This window comes from Salarias fasciatus, chromosome 3 (assembly GCF_902148845.1).
Source record: "Salarias fasciatus chromosome 3, fSalaFa1.1, whole genome shotgun sequence".
Classification (NCBI taxonomy): domain Eukaryota; kingdom Metazoa; phylum Chordata; class Actinopteri; order Blenniiformes; family Blenniidae; genus Salarias; species Salarias fasciatus.
The window spans coordinates 25821085-25843922 of record NC_043747.1 but is presented as its reverse complement, the minus strand read 5'-3'; the positions used below and the strand labels follow the sequence as shown (position 1 = coordinate 25843922).

The 22838-nt window shown below is 48.3% G+C and overlaps 3 protein-coding genes across 4 annotated transcripts; all 3 read left to right on the top strand.

Annotated features, from left to right (window-relative positions):
- LOC115382643 (zinc finger protein 827-like) lies at positions 1 to 2701 on the top strand. The gene is made up of 4 exons (XM_030084469.1): positions 1 to 471; positions 772 to 960; positions 2453 to 2580; positions 2684 to 2701. Exons 1-4 carry the CDS (start codon positions 291 to 293, stop codon positions 2699 to 2701), a joined length of 516 nt encoding a protein of 171 aa, XP_029940329.1. The 5' UTR covers positions 1 to 290.
- Positions 2702 to 3212: 511 nt separating this feature from the next.
- Positions 3213 to 8606, top strand: LOC115382635 (zinc finger protein 219-like). Its single transcript, XM_030084457.1, has 6 exons — positions 3213 to 3235; positions 3307 to 3356; positions 3431 to 3479; positions 4713 to 4898; positions 4994 to 5530; positions 8594 to 8606. The coding sequence occupies exons 1-6, from the start codon at positions 3213 to 3215 to the stop codon at positions 8604 to 8606; spliced, it is 858 nt and encodes a 285-aa protein (XP_029940317.1).
- A 1621-nt stretch (positions 8607 to 10227) lies between these two features.
- LOC115380884 (OTU domain-containing protein 4-like) lies at positions 10228 to 22838 on the top strand. Of its 2 annotated transcripts, XM_030082179.1 has the most exons (22): positions 10228 to 10581; positions 11162 to 11245; positions 11435 to 11485; positions 11558 to 11604; positions 13476 to 13548; positions 13976 to 14057; positions 14997 to 15048; positions 15103 to 15159; positions 15314 to 15362; positions 15456 to 15558; positions 15799 to 15863; positions 15936 to 16036; positions 16139 to 16227; positions 16302 to 16446; positions 16589 to 16721; positions 16906 to 16983; positions 17166 to 17814; positions 19344 to 20231; positions 20314 to 20354; positions 20528 to 21104; positions 21184 to 21257; positions 22236 to 22838. In XM_030082179.1, the coding sequence occupies exons 1-22, from the start codon at positions 10447 to 10449 to the stop codon at positions 22551 to 22553; spliced, it is 3891 nt and encodes a 1296-aa protein (XP_029938039.1). In that variant the 5' UTR covers positions 10228 to 10446; the 3' UTR covers positions 22554 to 22838. The 2 variants fall into 2 exon arrangements, with proteins under 2 accessions (XP_029938039.1, XP_029938033.1); XM_030082173.1 differs by having other exon boundaries at positions 14997 to 15159.

Below are 22838 nucleotides of genomic sequence, written 5' to 3'. Positions count from 1 at the left end.
CTCCTCCTCTTCCTCCTCCTCCTCCTCGCTCTCTTTCAGGTCAATGAGAGCAGCAACAGCTCGGTCTGAAGAGCAAATCCTCGCTCGCTTCCCCCTCTTCCTCTCTTCCGTTCTTCCTCTTCCTCTCCACCATGTTGTCCTCTCTTCCATATGTTGATCTTATTTTAGTGACTCTGCCTTCCTCCTCCTCCTCCTCCTCTTCCTCCTCTCTCTCTCCTGCCCTCCTCTCCTCTGAGTTTTGACTCCCTCTCTTCTCACACACACTCACACACTCTCTCTGTCACGGGAAAATGAAGCGTGGGTCGAGTGTGTTGCAGCCTGCGCCTGATGCAGCCACACGAACACACTCCGACGGCGAGCGCTCGCCCGACGCGCGGGCTGCAGGTTCGAGTCCCTTCCCAGCAGCCACCTCTCTGTTCAGCCCCGACGTCAGCGCAAAGATGGCGTCTGACCTGCTCATCAGGCTGTCAGGTGCCCCCCTCACACACACACACACACACACACACACACACACACACACACACACACACACACACACACTCACACTCACACACGGTTTCTGTCCAGTTTCCTGAATCAGAATCTTTTAAAGTGATTCATGTTGTTCCACTTTCCTCATGACGAATAAATAAACATCTGATCTGAGGAAGATCTGTTGGACGCTTCACGTCTCCTGGCGTCCATGATTGGCCGCCGTCCGCTCTGCAGTAATCTGATTACAGCGAAGTGGAATCAGACTCCACTAATTCAGCCGCTCTTCCTTCTCCTCAGAGGCCACGCAGAAGGCCCAGATGCATCCTGGGAGCCGGGAGGAGGCGGGGAATCAGGACGAGCCGGGCCCCGCCCTCTCCCCGGACGGCCCCGGGGCCAGCCCCGAGCCGCCCTGCCTCACGCACACGCCCGACGGGAACGCCGCCGCCACCGACACGCTGGCGTCCGACCTGCTCCGGAAGCTAGCAGGTGCTTTTCTCCACGGCTACGATTCACGTTAAAACATCGTTTTAATGTTTCCAATTCGGAAAAGTTTCACGATTACAAAACAATGTTCATTTCCACAGAACCTCTGAATTCAGAATTGTGATTTAAAGCTCTGCAGATTATATGTTGCGTAACAGGGTAACACACCCCCATACTGTGTTTTTTTTATTTGAAACATTAAGAAACACCCCACCCTGTGAGTTTTTTAATAATTAAGTACATTTAAACGTCAGTACTTTGTTACTTTTCTGAAAGGTGCATGAAAGAGTTTGCACGTTTTATGCGAAACAGCGCCCCCTGCAGGCCTTGGGCGTAATGCAGCTTAGTGAAAAACTCGTCCCTTTGGCTCGCGTGCACGGAAGAGGGGAGCTCCTTCCTCGCTCGTTTAGTAGCGCTCAAGTAAGATTTAAGTTTCTTTTCCCTGGTGGAGTCTGTGTGGAGCTGTGGCAGTGCTCGAAGCCAGTCTGTTCTTACTTTCTGGAAGATCCTGCTCAGTTGTTGCTCACTAAGCATCTGGCGGAGTAATGGCGGACAAAACGAAACCTAACCAGCCGGAGCGCGCATTATGTCATTCCTTTCAAATTCTCCCCAAAAAAATGCTGGAGCCGGACCGGCACTGTGACTTTCAAGTGACAGTTTAGCGCTGTTAGAGGTACTTGTAATGAATATGTCAGGGCACATTGTACACATCATTAAAAATGTGTAACATATTTATGGTGGAAAATAAGTATTTTTAAGGTTGTAAAACTCCTTAATGCACCTTTAAGTAGGACTGTTAAAATTTCTACTTTGACTGCTGGTTTGCTGGTTTTCTGTACTTTTCCTTAAGTAGTACTGAGCTTCAGTACTTCCTCCCTCACTAATCACTGGAGGCTAAGCTAACAGCTGGCTGACATCAGTGTTTAAGCTAACAGCTGACTGACGCCGGTGGCTAAGGTAGCGGTTGATGCCGGTGGCTGAGATAACAGTTAGCTGAAGCTTGAGGCTAAGCTAACAGCTGGCTGATGCCGGTGGTTAAGCCAGCAGCTCATTAGCGCCGGTAACTAAGCTAACGGCTGACTGACTGACTCATCCAGTGACCCGACACCAGATGTCTGTTTTCGTCTTTGCAGCTGGTCAGCTGTAGCATGAATGACTCAGTGAAGGAGTTAATGGACGTGATGACTCGTTAGTCATCGGTGAGCAACGTGACTCACAGGTTGTGAACAATTCATACTGTAATATCAACTAAATGCGGAAAAAGGAATTTCCCCAAGGAGAATAATAAAGTATCATCAATTTAGTTAAGAAAATTGAACAATTTGAAAAAAAAAAAAGCATTTGAAATAAAAGTCAAACAATTGAGCTCAAACTCTAAAATTCTCAACTATGGTTTAACCTTTTCAATCTTCGGTGAATCTGTTTGGCTCTGCAAGAACTCTGATTTGTAACAGGAAGTGAACACACCATGTGGTATATTTCCCACCAATCACAGAGCGGCAGGAGGAGAGCGGCCTGGTGGTGAGACTGAAAGAGGAAGAGGAGCCGATGGAGGTGGACGCCATGGTCCAGAACCGACCAACCGCAGAGAAGGTGACCCCGCCCACCCTGAATGTCTTCCCAGTTCAGACAGAGGAAGACCGGGGTCACCGCGGGGCCAAGATGGCCGAGCAGCTGCATCCTGGGGCCAAGATGGCGGACCAGCGGCTCCCGGGACTGAAAATAGAGGAGGCGAGTTCGCTAGCGGCCGGCAGCGACAGCGACGCTAGCAGGTGTCAGTTTGGGGTGAAAATGGAAGACGGCGGTGTCTCCGGAGTCAAAGTGGAGGAGCAGCTCTTCTTCAATACGGCCATCGCAGAACGACCTTTCTCCAGAGCCAAGATGGAGGACGGGCTTCTGTCCGGGGCCAGGGTGGAGAACCTGCTGGTGTCCGGGCCCAAGATGGAGGAGCAGCAGCTTTTCTTTGGAGCCAAGATGGAGGACCAGTGCCTCCGGGCCGTGCTGTGGCAGGACATGTCGGTGAACCTGGCGTCCACGCTGCTGCACCAGCTCTCAGGTGAGCAAGAGCGGCCAAGGTTGGAGCGTAATGTGGCCAAAAATGTGACAGACAAAGTGCAATAAGTTTAGTTATCGGTTCCGTAGGTTAGTTAGTTAGTTAACATTGATGGGAGGAGTCACAACGATCAAACAGGTTTCTCTCGGTCTGGTCGTTTGCAGAGCGAGCGGGTAAATCCAGCGGCCAGCAGCAGGAGAGGATGACTCCGCCCACCAGAAGCAGGTACGTCTCGCTTCCTGTCGCTCATGGTGGCGTGTCGGCCCGTCCTCACAGCTGTGTTTGTGTTGATGTAGTCCGGTGATGAAGGTGAACCAGCCCCGCCCCTCCCCGGATCCTCCACACGGTAACCGTTCATCTTCATTCGTTTACATTTCCCGTTTCTCTGTTTCTCATCCTGTTCTTCACCTTTTCTTTCAGAACCTCCGAGCAGGGATCAGAGCTCGGCTGGCTCCGCCTTCTTCTTCAGGTAACCACGCCTCCAGGGGCTCATCGGCCAATCACCTCGCTCCAGACTGACGCCATGGCAACTGGAGTTAACGCTTCTAGACTGAATTTCATTAGTTTAAGACCTGTAAAGAAGCAAGCTCCAGACGAGTTTAGACCCATGTTAAATAATTTAGACTTATCTTAGACCAGCTTCGGACTGGTTTTAGACTAGATTATTCAATTATCAGCCTAGTTTAAGTCATGTAAGTACTAGTTTTTTCTAGTTTAGTCTAGCTTAGACCTATCTAAACTGTCCGAGTCCTCGACCAGTTATGGAGCAGTCAGAGTAGCCAAGGACATCATGGTCAGACGAGGTTTGGGCTGATTGTCTTCTTGTCGTTTAGACTAGTTTAGACTAATTTTAGACGTCTTATGACAGTTTCAACTAGTTTATACAAGCTAAGACTTGCTCCGGCCTTTTCTGAAGTAGTAGGACTAGCTTATATATGTTTAGACCAGGTTTACGACTACTAGTTATAGACCTATCAATTCAAATTTAAAAGTTTAAGACTGGTTTAGGGCTAGTTGTATTCATCTTATTTTGGTTTCAGACGAGTTTAGGGCAGTTTTGACACAGTTTCAAATCTGTTTCAGACTAGTTTCAGACATCATATGCACATTTCAGATTGGTTTACTTAGGATAGTTTTCGACAGTTCATGCTGTTTTTAGACTAGTTTAGGCCAGTTTAAGACAGTTTTAGAAGTATTTTAGACACATTTGAGACATCTTATGCTGGTTTAAACTAGTTAACAACAGTTTTAGGACTAATATAGATGAGTTCTAGACATCTTATGGTGGTTTCAGATTATTTCATGCCAGTTTTAGGACTACTTAGGACTGGTTTAGATTGGTTTGAGACATCTTCTGCCGGTTTCATCCTGTTCAGGTCTGTTTAAGAAAGTTTTAGGACTAATTTAGGTTAGTTTGGACATTTTGTGCCAGTTTCAAACTAGTTTACTGGTATAAAACTGACTTAGGACTAGAGTCAGATATCTGTGTCTGTTTCAGACTAGTTTAGACCAGATTTAGTCTAGCTTTGGTCTAGTTTAGGTTACGTTCAGGACAAGTTTAAGTCTTGTTTAGACCAGTTTGCACCAGCTCTGTGTTAAGGACCAGCTCAGAGAATGTTTGGACCGGTTTCAGTCCAGTTCACTTGTGGATTTTGATGCTGGGTGTGTTGCTGAGCAGCTGACGGTTCCCGACCCCCTGCAGGTGTCACGTCTGCGGCTTTGAGACCGAAGGCCACGCCCTCTTCCAGAGTCACATGACGGAGCACCGCCCGTGGGAGCACGGCTCCTTCTCCCTGCACTGCTGCACCTGTGAGCTCTCCACCAATCAGGAGGCGGAGATGAGGGCTCACGTGGAGACGCACCTTCAGGGCGACAGCAGAGAGACGAGGTGGGCCGAGACCGGGCGGCTGCTGGCGTTCGCTCCACCTGGACGATGTCCAGCTCACTAAAGGATGTCTGTGTGGTCGTCTGTTTCAATCCCAGCTGCCCCGGCGCCCGTCCCGCAGCCGCCGCCGCAGCCTCTGGCTGCACGCTGGCAGTTGCCGTGGCAACCCAACCCGAGAAGAGCACCTCCGAGCATCGCTGCCGCATCTGCCAGAGGTCGTTTCCAGGGCAACAGGAGCTGCTGGTTCACTTCCAGGGCCATCGCCAGGGCAACCAGTACCGCTGCGACCGCTGCGGTCACCTGACGCGCACCGCCAACAAGCTGGTGGAGCACGTGCGCGTGCACACGGGCGAGCGGCCCTTCACCTGCGACCTCTGCCCGTACAGCGCCAAGCGCAGGGACAGCCTGCGGCTGCACCGCAAGGTCAAGCACGGCGCCGCCATCGGCGCCGCTGCCGCCGCCGCCGGGCAGCACGTGCACACGCACCGCTCCTACGTGCACGGAGACAGTCAGCGCTTGAACAAACACGTGCAGCGGCTGCACACGCCGCCCTGCGCCTCCTCCAAGCCTCCGCCTCACCCCTCGCTCCCCGGATGGAGGGAGTTATCGCCGCTCCTGCCCATCACCACGCTCCTGTCCCTGAAACCACGCTGCTCCCCCTCCTCCTCCTCCTCCTCCTCCTCCTCCTCCTCCTGCACCTCCTCTTTTCCAGCCAAACACTCCTTCCTGGGTTACCTCGGTCTCAAGACTTCTTTATGAATCTTTTCCTCCTCTTCCTCCTCCCCCAGCACCGCCTCCTCTCACAGCTCCAGCTCCTTCCATCTCCTCCTCGTTACAAACCAACCGCTCCTTGAGTTACTTCAATCTGAAGATTCTTTATTAATCTAGTTTTCCTCTCCCTCCTCCTTCCCCCCTCTCCCTCCTCCTCTTCCTCGTCGATGTTTTGCTGCCTGCTTTCAGCCGTCATGTTATCCACCCAGCTCGTGGTTATTTAACCCTGTGACATATTTACTGCCCGTCGCTCGCGTCCTCCAGAAACCCTCCACAGAAAAATCCTCCCAACCAAAATATAACCGTCTTGTCTCCACCAGCAGCTCACTTTCCCTTTTTTTTACATGTGCAATGCTAAAATGCTAACAATGCCAGCACTAGCACCATTCGTCATTCACCGTATGTCATCCATTTTCAGTAACCTAGCTTAGCACGTTAGCATGCTTGTATTTACCTTTTAGCAGAAAACATAACAGTGGCGCTACTGAGAATGTCATTACTCGGTTAGCATGCTGATTTGCTAACTAACCATCGGTATGTCAAAGCGAAAATGGGCGGTTTAGCATTTAAGCATGCTAGCAGTTGCTTAAAAGCAGAAAAAAAGCTGAGTGTATCTGACGGTAATGTCAGTTTTGTGTGTTTCTATATTAACACCGACAATTTCTAGCCCCGTTTCCACAACAGTGTCAAGAGTTTTCGGCATGTTAGCATGTGACATTTGCTAGCTTGCTCCAAACATCAAGCATTTGACGCTTAATTGAAATTGTGACCCCGTCTTTACATTGATCATGACCTTCAGTCTGAATGAAGTATTTTGCTTTCTTCTCTTTTGGTAATTAGGTCTTTATAGCTATGGCTTGTGTCGGTTTTCCAGAACGTCTTCATCAGAAACATCCTGAAGATTATAGAACATGTCAAAGAAAACACTGTTGTTTAAATGGGGAATGAATTTGTTGGTATGCCGACATGGCTAATTGCATTAACTCCAAAATACGCTGATTTATGTTCAGAACAAGGATTTTTTTTTTTTTAAAGTGACACATTAATGTGTTTGTATGCTAATGTCTGCGAATTAGCATCAGCTCTAGCTAAAGGGAATGTTGCGACAATGTATGTAAAATAACTGTTAAATATTCTAATTAGCACTTAAGACGAGACGACGGGAAATGCAAGTTTGGAAATAATAACTTATTAGCGCTGAACTTTGAATGCAGCCATGACGACTGAGAGTGTTGCTACAATGCTAGCGCTCGTCCACTGGAGTTTTTATGACGCCGCTGAGGCTAATGAGAATGTTTCCATTTTTAGCGGTGTGTAACTTCTGGTATTCGGTGTTTCAGACTTGAGAAAGCCATGAATGTAACGTCCTCAGGTCGCTTGTCTGGTTTGAGAAACGTCCCATATCGGCAGCGTTGCTTAAAAACATTGTTTGACTTGGAGGATTTTTTTTTGAGCAGCGGTCGGTTTCTGGGGGACCGTGGTACTATTTCTGATACTTGTGTTGTATATCGATGACGTATTTGTGTTTACATGACGACACGCGGCTCCGAGGAGTCCCAAATGTCTTAATTTAAAGTTGCACTATATGTAGTTTTAATTAGACAAGAAGAGGGAAAAAAAACAAAACAAAAAGAGTCATGAAATCTTTTTTAAATGCTTCACGAAACCACAACTGTTGATTTATTTTGTTAAGCGACTGGCGGATGAGGCAGAAACTTGACGACCGACGCAGAGGTCAAAGGTCGCCTCATTTCGTCCAGCACCATCAGCGAGCCACGAGCAGCGTCAAGCGTTCAATAAAGTTTCCAAAAAGGATTTTGACAAGTAATATTTATTAAACTTTGAAGCCTGAGTGACGCCTTCTCCTTTCTGTCCTGCTGCCCTCCATCCTGCGCTCCGACAGGCTGAACGCGCTAAATCTAACTTTGCCACTTCGCTGCCATTTTGGACCCTCGGAGGACAGAAACTGACATAATTGAAAATCAATGCAGAAATATATAAATGGGCTCAATAAACAAAATTATACGCCAATATATGATACATGAAATTTGACTAAAAATGTATATTAATTGTCTCATTTTTAATCTGACATTTTATTTCTTTATCTATTGACACCTTTTTTATTCACGGTCACATTTATGTGTTTCTTATTTCTAATCTTGTGTCTTCTTTTTACATTTCTGTATTTATGCCTCGTTATGTAAATAAGGGGGCGGGGTTTCAAGGCGTGTCTTGGGGTCAGCCCCTCGTCTATTGGCTAATTAGCGTTAACATAAAAGACACTGTAGGGCAGACGAAAATAAAATAGAGAAATATCATTTGGAGGAAAGAAAATTTGAAAAAAAAATTCTGAAATAAATTCAGTCATGAAAATGAGCGAAGACAGAAATTTAAGAAACACCAAATAAATAAACAAATTGAACTGACATGGAAAAGCAAATAAATGGAAGTATTAAATCCACATTTACATTAAAACTGTTGAAAAACACAAAGTAAATACGTTTTTGGTTACATTTTATGAGTTTTTAATGAAGAAAATATAGTATATTTATTTTGTATAATTTATTTACAAACACATTTGTTTATTGAGTCCATTTTTAGATTTTAGTGTTTAAATTATGACAGTTTTGTTCTTCCATATTTTTGTCACATTTTGGTCTTTTCATGCCACTTTTTGCTTGTTTTACATCACTTTGAGGTCGTTTTCTGTAATTTTCCTGACATTTTGTATATCACTGCGATGATTTTGTGTCCTGTTTGTCTCCTTTTGTCATTTGTGCGTCACTGTTTGGTCGTTCTGGTTCATTTTGTGTTACCGGTCAGTGATTCCGCAGCCCATTCTTATCTCATCAAGGTCGTTTTGCGCCGTTTTGCACCCGTTGATGGTTGTTCAGTGACACATCTTTGTGAAGTTTTTGTGTCATCAGTTGGTGGGGGTGATGGTTTCCTGCCTCATTCTTGATCTCTTCGTCCCCTCTTCTCTCTTTTCTTGTCCTTTCACATCCGTCTGTTTTGCTCGTGTTGTTTCTCTCTCAGGGATTCTGCTGTGTTGTTGTTGACTTCACTCTTATGAATGTTTCCTGTTGATGTGATTCACCCTGTAATGCTGAAACTCTCTCTCTCACTCACTCACACACACACACACACACACACACACACACACACACACACACACACACACACACACACACAGCAGATTCACCCCAAAACACTTTCATTTGAAACAATGAAAAAAAAAAAATCCAGTTTCTACTCTTTAATTTTTTTGCGGCCTCCACTATTTTTCCATTCATTCCTTCATTTTTTTTTGTCTATCTATTTATTTATTTATTTATTTTATTGGCATATTTGTTTGTTTATCATAAACAAACTTTTATTTCTTACCAAAATAAAATCACGGATGTCGTTTCGAACCCAATAATTCATCATCTGAGCGTTTCTGTGTGCTTCTATTTGTGTTCATCCTCCAAACGCACCGTGAACCGTCAATAAAGTTTGATCCCATCAGACCGACGCCTCCTCTGTGGGCGTGCACGTGAATGTGGGGTCACCGTGCACGTGAAGCGGCGCTCGCCGAGCTCTCAGACTGAAATCAGACCGTGGCTGGCGTCTCCTCGCCAACAGCTGGGGTGGAGGATGAAGACGAAGGATGAAGGTCACACTCACCACAGAGGAGGAGGAGAAGTGTCAGGAACCCCATCCGCCTCCTCCTCGCGGGTTGCCATGGTTACCTGGCATGTTGTAGGTCTGCGTGCTCGCTCAGGACGAGGCTCAAAAGAGGGAACACAAAGGTCACTGAGATCTGAGGAACAGGAAACAGGACTCATCATCTCTATAATAATAAAAAAGAACTAATTTTTCAAACCTATTTTGTGAAAGCCTGTATGCGAGATGCCACAATGACAGTATCAGGTATCGGACCAATACCTGTACCTGTACCTGTACCTGTACTTGTAAAAAGACCACCTGGACAGAATTAAGTGAAGCCATCCGTCAGCGTCAGCAGAGTAATGTCCACGGTCTGGAGATCTTTTAATATGAGGCAGGGATGTATTGATAGCACTCTTTCAAAGGACAAAAAAAATACATAATCATAATGAAAATAATGAAAACGATGTTTTTTAAAGCTTTTTTTGAACAAAGAAGAAAAAAAAGCTCAATCAACAGTGACAATAAACACATGTGACAGACAAGTTTTCACAGTAATGAATAAAAATCAAATGGCTTTACAAAAATGAAACTCAAACAAAAGATGTGCTGTCGACTTTTATCCTAAACATAAACATGAAGTGGACAGGGGGAGCAGAGGGTGACATTCTGCTTTTGGAATAGTTTTTTTTATATACTTTTTGATGTAATGTTTATAATATTCTAATGTGTTAATCAAAAATCAATAAAGAACTGAATAAAATGTAAATTATTTATTTTTTTCCCCGCATGGTCTCGTGCCAGCACGTTGCGTACGTCTTGACGTCATGACGTCACGGCCGAAGGGGGCGCGTCGCTAGCTGTTAGCCTGAAGCTAACCGCTGAGCTCGGGTTGAACAACTTTCACTTTCTACGGGACGAACCGCCGCGCGGCGCACCGCGGGTTCGGCGCAGCTTCCCGGGAAACGAAACCAGCCGCGGCCGCCGTCCCCCCCTCCGAGGCTCGCTTTTGGCCGCCGCCACTTTAGCCCTCCTCGGAAGGCGTTTTGCACAACTCCCGGCACGCCAGAGGCGGAAGTTTTGACCCGGCGACAGCGAGCTTCCAGCGGCTAGCTCCCCCGCCACGGCTAGCATGGAGGGCGGCGTGCGGAGCGGCGACGAGCGGGGAGCCGAGAAGCTCATGGACGAATACCTCAAGTCCATCGGCCTGGTTCGGAAGAAGGTCGCCAAAGACGGATCGTGTCTGTTCCGGGCCGTCGCGGAGCAGGTAAAAGTGGAGGACGGAGCCCAGGCGAAGTTTATTAGTCACTGCTAGCTTGGTTTAGAGGCCGATTTATTAGTTGCGAGTTTGTATTAAAGTTAGCCGAATTCAAGAAAGAATGCTTAAAAATGCATCCATAATGATTTCAAAGTGTTTAGAGGACGTTTCTCAACTTTAGAACGTGAAACTCTTTAAAGTATCTGTTTTACTCCATTGACTTCCGGTTCAGAGAGCAAGCGTTTTTTCAAAACTATTTCAATAAGATCTGGATGCTTAAATCCAGAGGAAGACACTTGAAAACACATCTGGATTCTTTAAATGAGAATCAAGCTATTTTTAATGGACTTTAAACTGCTTAAAATGTAACTGGGTGTGTTTAGATTGGACTGGGATGTTGTAAAACAGGCGTGTGTGTGTGTGAGAGAGAAACTGTTTATGAATGTAATTTCTTCTGATGTCTGTGTCTCTTGTTTTTAATGTTTCCTCTTTGGAGTTTGTTTTCAGAAATAGTTGATTTGTGTTTTCAGAAATAGTTGATTTGTTGTCAAAACAATGAACTTGATTCCTTGATCGTGTCCTCATCCAGGTGCTGCACTGTCAGAACCTCCATACGGAAATCCGAGCCAAATGTGTGGACTTCCTGAAGCAGAACCGGAGCGACTACGAGGCGGTACGAAGCTTTTGTAACTCCACAAGGTTATGTTTTTATCAGTGTGTTCTTTTGATCTATTTTCGTGATCCAGAGAACAAAGATGGTCGTGCATGATTCAAAATATTTTTTAGCTATCCGAATCGATAATGAATGTAAAACGTGAGCGGCGTCGATGTCAATCCAGGCTTTGTGTCTGTTGTGTTGCAGTTTATTGAAGGAGACTTTGGGGATTACCTCTTCAAGCTCCGGGACCCGCAGGTAAACAGCTCACACTCATTCACTCGGTCCTCTAAATGTTTGATGAAGTAACGAGCGTTCTGTGTTTGGCAGCAATGGGTGGGAGAAGTGGAGATCCACGCTCTGTCCATCATGTACAAGTGAGTAAAGCATCGTCCCGCTTGTTCTCTCTGAATACAGCATTATTTTTTAATTGAAAGAGTAACAGGACAAACCTCTAGATACTTTCTGATACCAAGTACTAGTAGAAGTACTTATTAAATGACTTGAAGCCAAATGCAGACTTCATAAGATGTGTGAATCAGTCTGACCTTCATCATGTTTAGTATGTAGCATCACTGGTGTGTGATCCCTGACACTCTTTAGCCTGCAGCGTAGCTGGTCCAGTTGTCACTTGTAATCAGGTTTCTGGTGTTGTACCAGCTAGTTTTCACCTCCTCTTGAGTACCGGACCGGATGTTGGTACCGGGGTGTGACGAGACACTCAGCTCACGAGACGAGACACGATATTGGGGTCACGATCATGAGATGAGACAAGATGTCCAGTTTGCTTTTAAGAAAGCTAAAATGACAAAATACATGATTGGAAAACAGATCTTTTATTTGACAGTCATAAAACAATACAGGTGCATTTTGTGCACAGGTCTGATGAGGAGACACCCTAAAATCAAAGCGGTAGTGTCCCATGGAGACAGGTGTGTCTTTAGAGGGACATGTTAGGAGGACTAAATGGAGGACATGTTGAAAACAAGAGTTGGGCTCATTGCTGAAATTGAATGGTCAAAAATCCCAAAGGAGACATGAAAAAAAAAAACTGCTCAGTAATTCTAGGAAGAGATTAATTGCTGTAACAGCTAATGAAGACTTTTAATATTGAGAAGGGTGTGAATAATTGTGGACATGACACTTTACTTTTTATTCATATGTGAATAAAAGCTGAGGAGTATTTTTTTCCCCACAATAATGCTTCCTGTACATCATCTTATTAACTTTTGCAATTTGCCTGTATTGTGTATGGTAAATTAAAAAAAAAAAAAAAAACTTTTTGGTTGAATAAAAGTAACTTTGAGCTTAAATTTGCCTGGAATAGGAATAATTTCGGGGTTAAGTGTGTCTGGATCCACAGGACATCATGAGAATGACTTAAAACCAGATAGTTCATAGTCCAGGTCTTTAGGTGGCGCTCCAATGCTGTAGCCACAAAAAAACACAGAAGAAGACAAGACAAGAAGATGAAGCTTTATTAATCCACAAAACATCAGTAGCTTCTGCAGGACGCTGGAAGACGGACTTAAAAACTGTATTTTGACCGCATTTTGGCTGTTTTCCTGTCTGGTCCTCTCTGTTAGCTGTGTGTTTATAGTCTTGACAGTCTGGGCCCGAGATACAGCTTTTCATTTAGACGAAAAATCTCGTCATGATTTAATCTTGCGAGATCTCGTCACACCCCCAGTATCGATGCATCCCGACATTTTTGTTGTTTCTAAGAAGCAATGATGACGCAGCAGTTATTATCAGATATCCGGATTCTTAGAAAAGCTTTTCAGTGACTGATTTCACAGATTCATATTGTCTCAATCAGCATAGATTCAGAACTAACTGCTCAGCTTCAACGGAATTAACTGACTGACTGAGGAAATGACGCATTTCATAATAAAAATTCACAGCTGAAGTTTTCATTTATGTATTTTTTCTTTTTTTTTTTTTTTTAAGCACCATGATGGAGGTGGATGAGATGATAAAAATATACCTCTTTTTTCATAATAAAATCTTAATTATTTTTTAGGTTGACTTAAAATAATAATAATTTGCAAATGTCTGAGCAGTGCATCCTAACCATTTCCCGATTTAAAACAGACACACACACACACACACACACACACACACACACACACACACACTTCTTTATTGATGAATATGTCCGGAGACGGATACTTCTGTCTCACGTTTCTTAATCAGAATCGAATTCTAAATGAGTTGGTAAATGGGAATCTTCGTGTTCTTCCTCCAGGAGGGATTTCCTGATCTTCCAGGAACCCGGCAAACCCGCCGTCTCCATCACCGACAACAACTTCAAGGACAAGGTTTGGCTCCGATACCGCCGTCCAGCTCCTGTTTCCAGAGCAATGTGTTGGAAACCCTCCATCCCCCGCCCTGGAGTCAGTCCGGAGAATCTGTCTCTGTAATCAAAGTACCAGACTCTTGTGAAAGTGGTTCTAATATCCGTTGACCTGATCGGCTCTGATCACTTTAATAGATGCAGCCAAAGCCTCCCTTCTGGAGAACCAAACATCTCGGTTTGTTCTCCTCTTCACATCTTGCGAAAAGCTGCGAACACTTGTACAGTTTCTCTCCTGTTAGCTCGGAGGTGGAACGACTTCAGACCTCAATGCTGCGGTCAGGCGACGCGAGCTAGCTTTATCGAGCTAATCAGTGCTAACTGCAGGGCTAATGGTTGTGAAGCGCGTGTTTCCTGCTCGCCTTCTCTTCTCACTGAATGTGCTTCTTCAGGTCCAGCTGTGCTTCCTGAACGGGAATCACTACGACAGCGTTTATCCGGAAAGCCACATCAAGAACGCCGCTCTGTGCCAGTGTGAGTCTCCCTGTTAGCATCTCAACCGTCAGTCCAGACCGAGACCATTCAGCTCAGAGGAAACGTTTCACAATCGTTTTTATTGGACAAGTGCAGTTGCCCTTACAAGGAATTTGATGCAGTGACACCAATTCGGCCGTTCGCGGCGCCATTTAAACATTTAGCCTCATTTTAACTTTGTAGTTCCGATTATATTTAAAAGTCTTATCCATATCATTCTTTTTTTTCAACTGAGCAGTTCATTTCAAGATTTAAATTTTCTTGAAATTATTTAAATGTAACTGAATTTTCTAAACTTTCATAGTTTTTTGTATCAATATTCAAACTCATTTAAAGCCTTTCTAAATGTAAACTTTATTTTTTGCCCTAGAATCTCACTGTGGTCCTCAATATTCAAACCTTTCAGTCTTTTATTTCAACAGTCAACATCTGCTTACTCATTTTTCTGACTTTTTTCCAATATTTCAACATTTTACTTGGAAATGTAGGCTTTTTAGCAGTTTCTCTAACTTTTCTAACTTGATAATACAAACTTTTTTAACCCGTATTATTTTTACTCAAAATGTAAAATCTTACAATGTTTGCCTCAAGATTTTTTTAAAGTCCTCCTAAGGAAATTATAAATAACTCCACATTTTTAATTTGTAATACCAGAAATGACTTTTTTTCACTCAACATTTCACTTTTTTATGATGTTTTGACTCATTTTATTAAACTTTAGTTTTTTTTTTATTACCATGAATTAATTTGTTTTTAGCTCTTAGGATTTTAAAACTTTTTTTTTTCTTTTTTTTTAAATTCCTAAGTCAGCTCAGGGTCAACCCCGAGCCGTAGCCTCTGGTGGCCGCCATGTTTTCTGGTCGTGCTGTGACGAGCCGATTCATCTGATCGAAGCGCGTCTTTGTGACGTCGTTTCCTGTTTTTGCTGGTCTGACGCAGCCATCCTCTACGAGCTGCTGTACGAAGGCGTGTTCAAGGTGGACCGGAACCTCCTGGCGGCGTGCCAGCGGCCGGGCCGCCCGACCGGCGTGCTGATCGACGACGGCCTGGCCGCCTGCCGCAGCAGCGACGACTCCGACGGGGACGTCGACGAGCCGCCGGGGTGAGAGGACCGAGTCCGGTGGCTCATTGGCAACGGCTTCTAAAGAATTCTGTTTCGACGACCACAGTCATCCTTATCCTGTTGTTTGAGCCGTGGTCTGAACCGTAATTTTGTGAAAGCTCTTGAGTTAAAATCCTACATTTCTGTGCTGCAGGGTGGAGAACGGAACAAGCTCCATGCCACCAAAACCAAACAGCTACAGGGTAACGCTCGGACGCCTCCTCAGCTCCACACACCTGCTCGCCTGGAGAATACCGAATCCGAATCATGTTGTTTTTGTTGTCTTTGTCGAGCAGGGTCGTGGGCGTGGTCGGCACCTGCCTGAGAGAGTGCGGCGGTCTCTGAACCCGACGCTGCTCCGGAACGTCGAGTATGACGTCTGGCAGAAGAGCAAGAGAGGTGAGGGCGGGAGCCTCCAGACTGCGCTTTTCTGGAGTCTCAAAGTGTCCGTAGATGATAGGTTTCAGAAGGCACAGGTCAACGGGGCTTTTCAGTGCCGTGGGGCGGCGGCACCACTCGTCTTCTGGAACATAAACCCAGAGGATGTTTGTTTCTTAGAAGGCTGAAGTGGTTTTAAATGATTAAGAAGGAAGGTGAGGAACGCTGGAAGTTAATTTCAGTTGAACCGTTTCCCTTCAGCTCAGCAGAAGATGGACTACTGCATCGCCGCCGGGATGCACTTCTCCGTGGGCGACCGCTGCCAGGTGTGTGCCGAGCGAATCGCCCGGCCTTCAGGTTCCTCTGTTCCGTTAACCACGTCGGTGTGCTGCCTTCAGGTTCGCCTGGAGTCGAACGGGCGGAGCTACAGCGCCACGGTGAAGGAGGTTCCTCCGAAGAACGGCCTGATGTCGGTCTATATCGAGGAGCTGGGCATGAAGTGAGCTCTTCGTTCTGCCGTCACGTTTCAAGTTGGACTCTGATGCGGTGCTGCATGATGAGGGAGGATGAGGAGAGTCTCATCCGGCCTGTTTCTGTGCAGACATGTTCCTCTGTGGTCCATCCAGCCGGCGCGCGAGGACGGCGGCTGGAGCACCGTGGTCAGCCGAGACAGGAAGCTCAACAACGGAGGTGGAGCTCGCGCTCGCCGCTCGTCGCCGGGCCGCCGTTCCTCGTCCTAACCTGGATTTTTTTTCTTTTCTCAGATTGGGAGGAGAAGGGGAGGGGCAGAGGACGGGGGAGGAGCACGCCGGCGTCCTCGTCCGGCACGCAGGGATCCGGCGGGCGCGTCCAGAAGCAGCACTCCTGGCACGCCCAGTCCTCCGTGGACGAGCACGGGAAGAGCGGCAGGTCGGTGACCCGTCCCGCCGCTCGTCCCTCTACGTCAGAACACCACCTCCAGTAGCGTTTGGGACGTCCGTTTCCACGACGACGCAGCTGGAAGCCACGACAGGGCGCTGTCCTGATGCGTTTGCACGTTTGGGGTTGACAGGAAGTCCCTCAGCTTGGTGGAGGAGGCGTTCGGCCTGACGGAGGAGCTGCTGAAGGCCCGGGAGGAGGAGGAGCTGAACGTGGCGCTGGTGGAGATCCAGCTCCGGGACGAGCTCAGCTTTCCAGCCCTGGGGGTGAGACGAAGGACGTCTCGCCTCTCTGGTCCCCACAGCTTCCTTTAGTCCTTAGCCAAATGAGAAGATTTTAAACCTGAAAGCTCAGTCAGTGGGAGGACGATGCTCTGAAACATATCTTGGAAGATTGATGAAGCGTTAGTCCACGTCTGTCTCTAAAGTTTTGTTTTGTTTCGTCTGCCAGAAACAGAATTCGGCGTCGACTGAAGGCGGGAAGAAAAAATCAGGCGAGAGAAGAAACCAGCCTCAGAGAAACAAGACGGTGAGATGAAACATCCAACAAGTTTCCTTCATTTCTGTCGATTAAAACATTCCTTTATTTTAAAAGTGCAATAAGTAACCCCCCCCCCGACTTTTCAGTGATGGATGAAACGATGGAATGGATGAAACTTTGCGCCGGGTTTTTATTGACTGTCTTTCTTTCTCTCCGTCTGTCATTTCCAGAAAAGTCCAGTTGAAGACGTCCGGCCGCCGTCTCCGTCCAGCAGAGAGCGACCCCGATCCTCCACCCCGCCCGCCCCGGGGGCGAACGCACCTGCTGCAAAGGCCTCCAACCCTGCACGAACTGCCCCCGCCCCAGTCGCCCCCGCCCCAGTCGCCCCCGCCACAGTCGCCCCCGCCACAGTCGCCCCCGCCACAGTCGCCCCCGCCACAGTCGCCCCCGCCCCAGTCGCCCCCGCCCCAGTCGCCCCCGCCCCAGTCGCCCCCGCTCCAGTTGCCCCCACCCGCTCCAAGCCCCCGGCTGCTGAGCTGACTTTCCTTGGGGATTCCATGCTGGACGTAACCACGGCAACGGCGTCCGCCCGCGCCCCGAAAGCAGGCGCGCAGTCGTACTCTTCGGCCGTTGCCCCCGCCACCCCGCCCCCTTTCGCCCCCCTCCCTCCCGCGGCCCCTCCCTCCATGTTCTCCTTCCTCACCCCTGTCCTGCCCCCCGCCTGCACGCCCCCGCCCGCCTCCCCCCCCACCTTCATCGCCCCCATCGCGCCCTCGCCCACGGGCTTCCCCCGGCCCTCCGCCAGCCCCCCCACCGCCCCCTCGCCCCCCCTCGCCCGTCCGGTCGGGCTGTTCCAGGATCCGACGGCAGCGACTCTGAGTAAGACCCCGCTAAAGCTAACCGCTAATCGCTAACCGTTACGGTTCAGAACGGAGGCGGAGTCTAGAGATGTTCTGATACAATTTTTTGCCTTCCGATTCCGATACTTTTACTGTGGGTATCGGCCGATACCGAGTACCGATCCGATACCAGTATGTTGTAAAATAACACCATGCCACACCTGCATGACTGTCACATTATTATCACTGTGGTGAGGCCTGGCTGATAAACTCTTTGTAAAACATGAATCAATGCAGCAAATTCAAGCCGTTTATTTTTAAATAGAACAGTTTAAAAAACAGTCGTGCAAATGCAACTGAACTGAATAAATCTAGGGATAATTCGTTTCAATAACTTAAAGTGCAGCCTCAATATTTTTAAATTAAAAGGGAATTTAAATAGAACAATATGAAACAATAGTGCAACGACAAATCTCGGAATATATGTTGTTGCATTTTTAATTTCCAGACACAGTATTGTAAAATTAAGGCATTTAGATAGAACAGTAGTTTTAAAGGGATACTTCAACATTTTGGCAAATTGGCCCATTTAGTGCAATTCCTTAGTCATTTCGAACAGCATACTTTTTTGTGAGGGCGAGCTGTTGTTTTATCAGAGGTGAGTCGAGGAAGGTTTTCGGGACGAACACAATGGATGGTATTTTTGTTCCCCCTCATCAAACTCATCAAATACTCAATCCAACAACCCCAAAACACTTTGGTGGACACGTTATAATCCGCACATTCACTACGCCAAAATGTTGAAGTATCCCTTCAACAGTATATATAAATAACAGTAGTGCAACAGTAACTTAAACGAATCTACTGAAAGCTTCGTTTATGGCTGCCATGCGCATGCGCGGTACGGCTCATTGTTTCCACGGCAACCTGAGGCTACACACCGTATTGTTTTTCTTCATTCTATAAACAACGTGAAAAATTTATAAACCGCACTAATCCTTTAAGGTGCAAACATAACATAGTAAAATGAACACGGAATTTAAATAGAATAGTAAAAAAAATAGTTCAACAGCAACTTAAAAGATTACTTTCCTAAATGTTACAGTCCAAAACCAACCTGTGAAGTTACATTAAAAAAAAAAATAAAAATCCAAAGAGCAGAAGCTGCACTCTAAACAAAACAATAGACTTCTTTAAAGGCGCTGTACGTCTGTCACGTGATCCATTCTTCCTCGTCGGCCAAAAACAGCAAGTTGCAGCACAGCGGCGCGGCAAAGAAGTGTGTCAGAGCTAACGACCAGCAGATGGCGGTAGTGCAACCAACGGGATGCAGGCTGCCGTAAAACATTACAGAAGAAGAAGTGTCAGCGCTAACGGAGCTAACAGAGCTGACCAGTACATAGATTACTAATTGAATTAATGACGTGGTATCGCATTGGTGCCTGGACTCCAGGACTCCCCGATACTGATGCCAGCATTTTCAGCAGTATCGGCGCAATTTCCGATACTGGTATCGGAATCGGAACAACTCCAGCAGAGTCGTAACAGAACTCCTCTTTCTGTTTTCAGAGTCGATGCCAAAAGCCGGATCCGCTCTGCTCCAGAACCAAATCCAGAACTCGGCCCCGCCGGCTGAGACACAAACCCAGGTCTCTGGAGCCCAGATCCAGAGTCAGAGTCCTGCTCCTGCTCCAAAGCACCAAGACGTCATTTCCCAGAGTCCTGCACTACAAGTCCAGAACCAGGAGACCATGCCTTCCAAGCCCCAGATCCAAAACCAGAGCATGCAAAACCACAGGAGCATCCCCTCCAAGCCCCAGATCCAGAACCCAGAGATAATGCCCCCCAGACCCCAGAACATGCAAAGCCAGGAAACCATGCCCCCCAGACCCCAGATCCAGAACATGCCAAACCAGGAAACCGTCCCCTCCAGATCCCATATCCAGAACCCAGAGATCGTGCCCTCCAGGCCCCAGATCCAGAACCTGCAAAACCAGGAAGCCATCCCCTCCAGATCCCAGATCCAAAGTTCAGCAATGCAAGACCCCAACCTGATGCCTTCAGGATCCCAGATCCAGACTCTGAATCCAGAGGCTCCTCTGCAGTACCCGGACAAGATGTTCCCTGTAGCTCCGATTCATTTCCAAAGTGCAGGATTACAAAATCCGGAGACCAGAACCCCCCCAGCTGAGATCCAGACCCAGAGTTCTGCACTCCAAGACCAGGACACGATTCCTCCCAGACCCCACATCCAGAGCCAGGGTCCAGGTCTGGCCCCACAGGTCCAGGACATGATGCAGGGAGAGGCCCCGCCCCCTCCAGGCCCCGCCCCCTTGCTGCAGCTGCCCCAGGTCTACCAGGACCTCCTGTACAACAGGTTGCCCCAAGGAGACAAAGACGACGTGGCCCCGACTCTGCCCTACTCCACCAACAAGTCCGGAGACGACCTCCCCCGAGGTGAGCCGCTCCCCACAGCCGAGAACCGCCAAAGCGAAAGAAGCCGGTGACAAAGCCAACCTGTTTCTGTTTGGTCCTGCAGACATGAACGTCCTGAGGTTCTTCTTCAACCTGGGAGTGAAGGTGAGCAGCCGGAACAGGAACCACGGTGTGGGCGGAGCCGAGCTCCTTACTGTGTTTGACGGTCCTCGATAACCCTTCGCGTACCGTCGGCTCGCGCAGCCGGAGTGAGTCGTGGTGTCGGTCCTCGCTGTCGGGAAGCCGTTCTAACAGGAAGTGTCCCGTCTTGTTTGCAGGCCTACTCCATGCCCATGTGCTTCCCCTACATGTACATCCTCCCTCTGATGCAGACCCACTTCCTGCAGCCCCCCTCCCCCCCTCGCTCCCCCTCCCCGGTGAACCCCCCCACCCGGCACCCGGAGCCCCCCCCTCCCCCGCCTCAGCAGTACAGTCAGCCCGGGTACGGGGCGCCGGTCGCCCCGCCCCCTCCCCCGCCGCCCCAGCAGATGCCGTGGCAACAGCTCCCCCCGCCCAGAAACCCCCCCTACCCCAGCAGGTTCCCGCCCCCGCCCCCGGTGTACCCCATCCCGCCCTCCTCTCAGGGCTACCACCAGGGGCAGTTTCCTGGGCATCCGGTGTACCCCCCGGTGATGCCCCAGTACCCCCCTCCCTCTCTGGGCTACCCGCCCCAGCACGTCCCCGAAGACCTCCAGGGCCGGCAGGGGGCGATGGAGCCCCGCCTGCCCCCCAACGGGAACCCCATGCCCGGCCTGGGCCCCGTTCCGGGCCCCAGTCTGCTGGGGGTCCCTCCCCCTGCCGCGACCATGGCTAACGCCAACAGCGACAGAGCGGTGATGGTGGCGCCCGGGTTCGGTACGTGCGCTCCGTCCACGCGGCGTCTTCACGGCAGCCGCCGTCCGCACAGACAGCTGAGTCCTGTTTCCTCCTGCAGGTGGCAGGGAGCCGGGAGACGGCGTGACCCGACCCATGATGCTCATGGACCCGCCGCTCAGCAACAGATCGCTGGTAAGACGCACGCTTACGGTCCAGGTCGGACCGCACCAGGAGCAACACTGCTCCACCGCGTCGACTCAAACCGTCCAGGCAGGGCAGTGTAGGAGCTGGAGTTTCAAAAAGTAGTTTTTTTTTTTGTTTTTTCCATTTGGAGTGTTTTCAAGAAGTTGTGCTTTCCATAAGGTCGGGGTGTTTTCAGAAAGTTATGCTTTTCGGACTCGGAGCATTTTTGAAAAGTTGCGTTTTCCACATCATCAGAATGATTTCAAGATGTTGTTCTCCATCGATTCTGAGCATTTTCAAAGTTGTTCCACACAGAATCAGAACATTTTCGAGAAGTTGCGTTTTCCACAGAGTTGGAGTGTTTTTAAAGACGAGTCGAGGCATTTTCAAATAGTTATTTTCTCCTATTTTCACAGAGTCGAAGGGTTTTCAAAAAGTTGTTTTTCCACAGAATTTGCGAGGTTGTAGCCTTTTTGAAAAGTTTCATTTTCTAGAATCAGAACTTTAAAAAAAACAAAGAAAAAAACAATGTTTCCATAGAGTGCATGTTTTCAACAACAGCGTTTCCCCTAAAGCATTATAGCGTAGCAGCCCCGCTACGCTTGAATTTTTGCCCGCTACGTTTAAAAAATTTAAACAAATGTCGCTACGCTAGCAAGTGTTATCCGCTAACTACCGGGGAAGCCCCGCCTCAGTGTGCGAGGCGCGGATTGGTCGTGTATCGTCGTCGTTTGTGTGTTTTGACACCCGTCGGGCGGCGGCGACCAGATGGCCGCTACGCTTGAATTTTTTCCTGAGGGAAACCCTGAACAAGTTGCATTTTCAGTGGCTTAAAGTACTCCCATGATGCTCTGGAGGGTTTGACTGGAGGGCGTTGTCATGGTAACAGGTCGTTAGTCGCCCAACAGCTGGTTCGAACCCAGAAGAGCCGCTGAACGTTCCAAAGGCTGCAGAACAGGAAGTGAAGGTTCCTCCGTTTCCCTCCAGGTGACGCTGGTGTCCGACGCCGACCGGAAAGACGTGGCGGTGTCGGTGGGCCGGAGCAGCCCGGGCTCCTCCTCGCCGTTCCGCGGCCTCGGGATGCCCCTATACATCCCCCAGGGGGCGCCGCCGCCGCCGCCGCACCCCACGGACGACAGCTGGGAGGAGGCGGCCCACAGCCACAGAGGAGGGGGCAGGGGGCGGGGCTACAGAGGGAGCAGGCGGCCCCGGGGCAGGAGATATCCAGGGGAATTGGGGGCGGGGCTTACCTACACCCAGTTCACCCCCTCCCACAGGGGGCGTGGCCATGACAGAGCATACTAGCTGTTCCTCCTGAGATTCCATTGGACAATCAGTTGACGACGTCGGTCTTGACTCTATGTGCGACAGTTCCATCCTGCTGCTGTTCACTTCCAGGTCTTCTCATGTTCGGCTTCTGTGGGAGGTTTTTTTTTTGTTTGTTTGTTTGTTTGTTTTGATGCATGAATTTAGCGGTTGGCGCCTGTTGCGAAACGCTGACTCTTGCTAGCTTCCCCGCCACGCTGTCGGTGGTTTTCCTTTGATTTTATTTTGTTTGTTTGGTTTTTTTTTTGCGCCGCCTGAATGCAG